Source organism: Dendrobium catenatum, unplaced genomic scaffold, assembly GCF_001605985.2.
Source record: "Dendrobium catenatum unplaced genomic scaffold, ASM160598v2 fragScaff_scaffold_847, whole genome shotgun sequence".
Taxonomy (NCBI): Eukaryota; Viridiplantae; Streptophyta; class Magnoliopsida; order Asparagales; family Orchidaceae; genus Dendrobium; species Dendrobium catenatum.
Window position 1 is genome coordinate 6638180 of NW_021319309.1, and position 8605 is coordinate 6646784.

Sequence of the window (8605 nt, forward strand, 5' to 3'; positions counted from 1 at the left end):
TCTCAAGGCTCAACCGCATGGCCGAGCCAGCTCAGGCTTTGTTGGTGAAATTGACGATTTTTTTACTGTTTTTTAAAGCAATTTTTTTATTAAAAAGTTGATTTAAGAAATATTAAAAAATAGTCCCAAATGAAACATCAATCTCTTTCTGCCTGGAATTCATTTGCCTAATGAAATCTATGAAAAATTTGGAATAACGAAATCCGCTAGTTTTAATTAATGTTAAATAGAATGAATGGTTTTGAAATAACATTTGAAGCTCATAATATCACCATTAAATTAGGAGAACAATGAATTTCTTCTTATGAGGAGAAAATATATTTAGAAAGATCATAATAACTTCTCGTGTATCTTTCAACATCCATAAAAAAATTGGAATGCTATTGATTTAAAATAGCTAAGAGGTTAACAAATGCCTTAAAATCATCTTTTAGTTACTTTAAGTAGAGGTCATTTAAAATTTGTGATTGATTGTAGAAGATGTATGCGAATAAATTATTATATTACTATAAATTGATAGAATTCTAACTCTCTATAACGATATTTTGACTACAATTTATTTGAACTGATAAAAATATTTTTTCTCGCACATATTCTACAATTCTTCATAAAGATGAATATATTCGTTAAAAAATATTTCAATCACACAGAGGAGTTAACTAAAGGACCTGATGATTGGACGTAATATAAGAACTCACATTTTGCAACTTAAACATTAAATATCCTACTTAGGACAATGCTATGCTATTTGTCATTATATTATTAAGGCATTTAACTTTACAATTGTAAAGTTTTGTCAACCAAATCTTGGAATCCTCTTAGGGTAAGTCTTAGTAAATTGTTAATTAGCCTATAAGATTCATAATTTATAAAATCCTAACTTATGTCATCCCTATCTTATGATTATAAATCTTGCAGACATATTTAATCCATCATAAAACTATCAATCCCATCAAGCTAATTAGGCTTTCCTTAAGGTTCAATATGAAATAAAATACTTTGGCATGCCATAAATAAAATCTCTAAGGTAATATTGACACATTTATTTGACGGTGATGCTCGATGATACTTTGATCATATTTATGTTTGTTTTAGAGGTGCACAAAGTTGACTTGGCCATGTATGAATGAGCATAATCATTTCAAGAATTTAAAATTTTGATATACATGTTGGCTAGTGTTTGATGTTGTACAAAACTTAACATCATAGATGTACATAAAACAATCTTTTTATCATTAATTATTTTAGGTTCAAAAAGTTAAACAAAAATTTATGTCTTTCTAAAACTATTGATTTATAAACTGAAATAATTATGAAATATAAGAGTGATTTCTTATAATTATATTAAAAAAAGTATTTTTAAATGCAATCCATCATCATATGGATGATTAATGATTTTCATGCATGTAACATGTTGTATGGGTAGAGTACTCTTTGGAGATTGACATGTCCCTACTATATGGGGCATAGAAAAATATTCTCTTTGGAATATGGTGACAGTGTTCTTATCTTTTACTGTCACCATACATTTGTATCGATCAAGCATCTTTATAAAAACTAGAGCGATAAATTCAGAGAAGTGATAGTGATTTAGATTCTCCTTCTCGGCTCCTTGAGAAAGAAGTATTTTTAAGGGTATCTACATTCTATAAAATAATATATAACATATACAGTAGTGGAAGACGATTCTTGGATTTAAGGAGCACAATTGCTAATCTAGCTTAAAAATCAGCCAAAAAAAAAATCCTTTGCGAGTATCTGATTAACCAAATGGCTTCCACACTCAATGAGATGAAACTTCTATAAGGAATTCTTTTGCTTCACCTAAGAAAATTAGAGATCCTCCTCCTCGGCTCCATGAGAAAGAAGTATTTTTAAGGGTATCTACATTCTATAAAATAATATATAACATATACAGTAGTGGAAGACGATTCTTGGATTTAAGGAGCACAATTGCTAATCTAGCTTAAAAATCAGCCAAAAAAAAAATCCTTTGTGAGTGTCTGATTAACCAAATGGCTTCCACACTCAATGAGATGAAACTTCTATAAGGACTTCTTTTGTTTCAGCTAAGAAAAGCACAATAGAGAGATTCTAAGAAGCTTTATTGAAAATAGCACCATTATAGGTGAAGTACATAGCAACCCAGTACCTAATCGATGATACATTGTCATTCCCTATCAACAATATCCAATTGGTCGCATAATCTTTATCTTATGCGCCAAACTTGAAGCTCAATTGATCTACGTGTTTTCTAGCACGCGTGGTCCCAGTCCGCACTTGCGCAGACTAAGTCGCGCCGTTGCACGGACCACAGTCCCGAGGACTCCGTCCCGGACGCGCGGTCCCACGGACCGCCAAACTGGCGCCGTCGCGCGGTCCAGGTCCAGAGTACTCTGTCCGCACGCGTGGTCCAGCGGGCTCCTTCCGCACTTGCACTGTCGCGACTCGCGAGCTTCGCCCTCTGCTGCGCAGGTCGGGTCGGGTCAACCTGGCAACCTGCGCGGGTCGGGTCCGGGTTGAAATGTCCGACTCGTTTGTAAAAACAGGTCGGGTTCGGGTTGACCCATTTAGATCCGGGTCAACTCGGATTCGACACGAACCCGACCCGTCGACCCGAATTGACACCCCTAATTATCATTAGGATTTTGGAGTATTTTACGATGAGCTTGCATTGACTAGTTTTTGGTTAAAAGAAATTGTGATCGGTTCTTAGAGCAGCAAAAAAAAAATTGCGGCAATACTTATTGAATGATTAAACCATTATACAAATTGATAAAATTTGATAGACAAAGAGTTTTCATTTTGCAGATCATGTCAATACTGTCTTTTGATTTTGACGGCCATGCAAGATGATAGATTGAAATAAATAAAATTTGGAGAACTTTTAGTTAAACTGCATAAGAAGAACAATGATGAAAAGTAAAATTTAGTATGATTCATTTGTAGGGGCGGAATCAATCTTAGTTCTTAGGTAGGGAGAACTCATAAATAACACTTTTATTCAATGTGTTTAATTATGTTAGAGGCCAATTGCTTAAAAATCTCTGTAATAATCATATAATAGATTTTTTTTTTTTTTAGTTTTTTAAGTAGGAATCCGCTACTGTTCATTTGATACTATTGCTGTTGTATAAAAAATCAAGTGAAAAGCAATTGTTGGAAAAACTCTTATGAAATATTAATGAAATGGTGTTGATTTCCGTTTTTTTTGTTTCTAGGTCTTTTTTTTTTTTTTTTTGCTTGTTTAACTGTAACATTTTATATATTTGATAATGCCAAAAATATTAATGTGCCCTCAAATAAAATAAAATTTAGTTTTAGAACTATATAAGCATTGTATCAATAAACAAATTATTTGTTGTGCTTAACATGTTCACAAGCATTAGAAAAGTTTTACAATAAATTTTAGAGAATATAACCGGACCTCGAGGCGCTGATCACAGAGTAAAATATCTTACACACAAAGCATCACCCAAAAAATAAAAAAATAAAAAAAATAAACGTTATGATAAATTGATATAATTCCTTATAAAAAAATTATACAACTCGTGTTGAGTTCTTCAACAAAAAGATAATTTTTCGGAAAAAAAAAAGTAGATGCTGCTTGTATTGCGTAAAGTTAGGGCATCTCCAACTGGGAGAGGCCGGCGTAGACGATAATTATCTTTTAAAGTGTTATGTTGTTGCTTCCATGTTTTTTAAGAATTTTTTGTGCTTTTGTTGTTCGATTTGTTGAGGCGATAGATTCAGGGCTATTATGTGGTTGGGGCTCGTATCTCTGTTGTCTAGCGTGTGGCAACCGTTGGTGTGGTTTCTTTTCGGGTCAGTTGGTAGGTGGTTGCTAGCTTCACCTTTCTGGATGGCCCGTGCGTGGATTCAGGGACGCTGGAAGCCTTGGCCGTTTCCTGAGCCCGCTTTTTGGTTATATTTTTCCTCTTTTGTTTCCCTTTTTTTCCTTCTTTATCTGTTGTAATCTCAGCTTATTTTATTTATAAAAGTTTCTGTTAAAAAAAAAAAGCATTAGAAAAGTTTTACAATAAATTTTAGAGAATATAACCGGACCTCGAGGTGCTGATGATAGAGTGAAATATCTCACACTCAAAGCATCACCCAAAAAAAAAAAACGTTATGATAAATTGATATAATTCCTTATAAAAAAAAAACTATACAACTCGTGTTGAGTTCTTCAACAAAAATGATGAATTTTTCGAAAAAAAAAAGTAGATGTTGCTTGTGTTGTGTAAAGTTAGAAGCAAATAGAAATCACAAAAGCATATGAGGGAAATTGTCACTAGTATAAGGATACCTTACCTCTCAATTCGGCTAAGTCAAGTCGACTCATGAGTTGAGAATAATGAGATCACCAGCTCAAACTTGACTTTTTAGTCAATGAGCCTACTTATTTAAAAAAACTAATATTAAATATATTTAAAATATATTAAAATTTTAAAATTTAAATATAAAGTTGAAAAAATATTTAAATTTATACATTTATTCTTAATCTCAAGTGATTCCTCATAGTTTATTTTCTTAGTTTTCATGTTCTTTATCATTTTAGCCCAATACATATTTGAAATGAAATTACTCTCTTTAAATGAGCTAGCCCATAAGCCGTTCAACTAATTAATGAAGTAAAAGCTCAAATTAAAAGTGGCTCAAGCCCGATTTGACTTGTTTATACCCCAAAAATCTAAACACAGCTTGGGGAACAATTATTACGTCCTCTGATTAGACGTAGAGCTACGTTCGGCCGCCAATAACATGTCGCCACGTGCTCTTACTCTCTACTGCGCGGCCCGATGACTTGACCCGAATCGGAACCCGGGAATGCTATGTTTGCGTATTGCGATATATTACTCGGTATTGCTGGGTATTGCTAGGTATTGCATGGCAATAACGAGAAGTACCACTCTGTGAAGGCCAATACCAAGCAAATACCGAGTAATAGAAAAACTCGGTACAACTCGGCATTACTCGGTATTTGCTCGGTATTGATTATTGACAAGCAAAATCGATCAATACCTAGCAATACCAAGTAATACCGAGCAATACCTAGCAAAATCGAGAAGTACCGAGCCATCTTGGGTCCGTTCCGGGTCGGGTTGTCGGGGCGCACGGTAAATAGTGAGAACGCGTGGCACGATTCTACTGGCGGCCGAACATAGAACTACGTCCTCCAAATAAAAGTTCCAGCTTGGGATAATAAGGTTTTCAATTCCTTTCCATCCATAAAAAAATCTATCTAATCTAAAAGATACCAAAAGGGCATTTTGGTCTTTTTGTGCCATTAAAAAATGACCAAATCCATAACTTTTTGCGGCGCCCTTCCAGTGGCGCCGAACAGTAATTTTTATTAAGCATTATTAAATGCGGCATTCAACATATTAAGAAATAAAAAACTATATTTAAAAATAATAATAATAAAATGAGGTAATTTTGTTTTTTAAAGGTTAAATAATGTAAAACTTAAAATCCATGCGAAGCCTGATCTTACACAAGAAGAGTGAAGATGTCAACAACCCACATTAATAAAAAGCGCCGCAAACAATCAAGTGAAGCATCGTAAAGACTAACAACCAATAATTTCTTTATCAATAGAACCACTAATTTATATCACCCATGTGAGGCCCAGATCTCCTTTCTCAGAGCCTACTCTAACAACATGACAAATCTAGAAACTCCTTTCCCATGGCCCCTTTCTGACACAAATCAAGCTCATAACACCCCATTTAACCTGCACAAATTCTTAATAAATATTTCTAGTTAACTATTATACCTAACTATAATGAGAAAGGCCACAGCGGGTGCTAAACAATATGAAGCAACCACAGCTCCAAATCTGGCTCACAACTCTTAATTATTCCGCCGTAACGTTCAGAACTGGCTACCCTCAAAGGTCTGCCCGAACTGCCATCCGGCGGGCGCAACATCGTAGCTAGTAGTGGTGCGGCCGTCGCTGGTGGTCACTTGGAAGGACAGGCTCTGCCCGTTGAGAAACGAGTTGCTCTGCCAATTCTGACCCCAATTTCGCGACATTGTTTGCCATCCGGTTTTCGATCCTTTAATAGCCACCGCGTGCACGTCACCAGCGCCAGCCACATTTGTGATTAGCACCAGATTGAAGTAGGAGTGTCCGTTGATTGTGAACCGAATCCCTCCTTTCCTCACACAGGAGACTCTGTATCAATCAGCTCATGAGACTTGCGATCAATGGGGAATAAATAATTGAGGATAAAGAAGAGAAATTAACCTGCGGAAGGCAACGGGGACAATGCCAGCACGGTATTGAGCGATTTGGAGGAAGGCGGGCTCGGCGAGATCGAAATGCTGGAGGGGAGGGTTGCACCAGCCGCCGTTGTCGTTGGGCAGAGCGTTGTTGGGCGGGCAAAAGTTGGTGGCGGTGACGATTATAGAGCCGGCTAGGCACCATCTAGGATCATCATCGCACCGCATTTCGTAGCAAGATCCACAGCTCATGCCGTTGTTGAATAGGGCGGTGCTTAGTGCCGCCGTGCTTGTGCCATACCCCTGGCTGTACAGATTTCCATAACCGCAGGCGCCTCCTATAAACCATACAAAACCAAATGCCTTTATGATCCGCCACTCCACATTCTGTATATTTAAAAGCTACGTAGTGCATAGAGCTAAAGACTCACCCATTGTGCCGGAGGCATCACCGCCGCCATAGAAGGTTGCGTGGGCGCTTTCCCAGCCGTAGTCATCGGCGGAGGCCGCTGCAACGAGGAGGAGGAAGGAGAAGAGGAGGGAGAGTGATGGCGCCATTGTTGAGAATTGGCTTGGTTTGGTTTGAGGTGTGGAGAGGGAAGGGAGGGAGGGAGGGAACTTATAGGAGGCGGGATTGGGGGGGTGGGGAAGAGGAGTGGTTAGCTATGGAGAAGGGAAAGAAGGATTTGGAGTTAAGAGGTGGAAGGGGAAATGCACAAATGCACATGCATGGGGGTTTGGCTGGAGCTGTGGGCCTCACACCCCATGTGACTTCAACTGTCGCTCCTTCTGTTGTCATCTTCCACCTCCGACAAATAAGATACGTTATCTTCTTAATCTTCAAGTATGCACGAAATGATTACTTAAGAGCATATAATTGGCCAGATTAACTAATGGTGATCATTTGGTTAACTTGTGTTGTTTTTTAATTCCTTTGTATTGGATTCCCTCCCAGCCTAGGTTTTTCTATTGTTACAGTTTTAATAAACGTGAAATTTGATATTTTGTTGATGACTAATATAGAAATAGAAAATTCATACTAGAACTAAATGATAGGTGGGAGGGAAATATAATGCTTTAAGGAAATACTTATTTTACTGATTATATTTTCTATATGAATCCTGACCAGCAGTGTGACAAAAAATACTATGAAATACATGATATAAAATTATGAAGAATGAAACAAAAAAATTATAATGTTGATGATAAGTTAGTAAAATAAAAAAAATACTTTGGCAATTTATCTATGAGCAAATGACCTGATTTTTTTACTGAAAAGGGCTAAACTGGTAACAAAGTAAGGTATTTTAAAAAATAAGAAATCAAATTTATTCCAAACGATGCAATTTTATAGGTGGAAAGATTATCACATTGCGGCAGTTTAAATGACCCGAAAATAATTTGAATGTGAGCATATTAGAAGCTTGAAGATGTCGTACAGGCTTGGACCTCCCCCACCTTCCTGCGTATCTCAATCTCAATTATGAGACTTACAACAAATGCTCATTGTTGTGGTTGGCTCGTTTACAGGGCAGTGGGCTATCAGACTAGATCCCTATAAAACTCTATGCAATAATGCATGTGTATGTGGCATACAATCAAATCAGATTTGTTGGTTTTCACATAGTTTGCCAAACTACATATAAGTTCACAGCCTTCACTACTAAAATATATAATTTTTGGTAGCAATTGTTACGGGCGGTTTCCGCCAAAACTAGCTTTTTGCACCAGTTTTGATTGCCGGTATATATACCGGTGCAAATGTCACAATTGTAATTAAATTGTCATGAAAAACACGAAAAAAAATATTAAAATTAAATTTGAAGAATAATATAGACATTTTAGGACAAGTTAGGACAAAATAGTTTTTTAGGGGGGGCAAAAGTAATTTTTTAGGAGGGGCAAAAAAAAATTTCTCTATATAAAAAATTTTTTTTCTCTCTTATAAAAAACAAAATTTTTTTTTGAGGGGGGGCAATTGCCCCCCCTAACTACAACATGGTTCCGCCACTGTTACCCGAGCTCACGCTCATGTAAGCATGCTCGGCCCTACTATGTCCATGTGTTACTAGCTTATGGTTTCACATAATTTTTGTTTTCTAATGTTATTTTGTGGTTTCATTTGCAATGCTTGTTTTGCTTGTGATTTAATTCTTAGAAATCCTTGTGGTTTCATTCCTAGGGTTTCTTTTGAAATGCTTGCACATAAGTAGGGGTGTCAATTCGGGTCAGCGGGTCGGGTTCGGGTCGAACCTGGAACTGACCCGGCACTGTTCGGGTCTACCCGAATCCACCCGTTTTTAAAAACGGGTCATGTTTCTGGACCCGAACCTGACCTGATTCGGGTCCGGGTCAACCCGACCCGACACGAATGACC

The 8605-nt window shown here is 36.8% G+C and overlaps 1 protein-coding gene across 1 annotated transcript; it reads right to left on the bottom strand.

Moving 5' to 3' along the window:
- Positions 1-5513: 5513 nt before the first annotated feature.
- Positions 5514-6827, bottom strand: LOC110101515 (expansin-A8). Its single transcript, XM_020829438.2, has 3 exons — positions 6660-6827; positions 6254-6566; positions 5514-6181 (listed from the first exon to the last, which is right to left on the bottom strand). Exons 1-3 carry the CDS (start codon positions 6784-6786, stop codon positions 5878-5880), a joined length of 744 nt encoding a protein of 247 aa, XP_020685097.1. The 5' UTR covers positions 6787-6827; the 3' UTR covers positions 5514-5877.
- Between the last annotated feature and the right edge of the window lie 1778 nt (positions 6828-8605).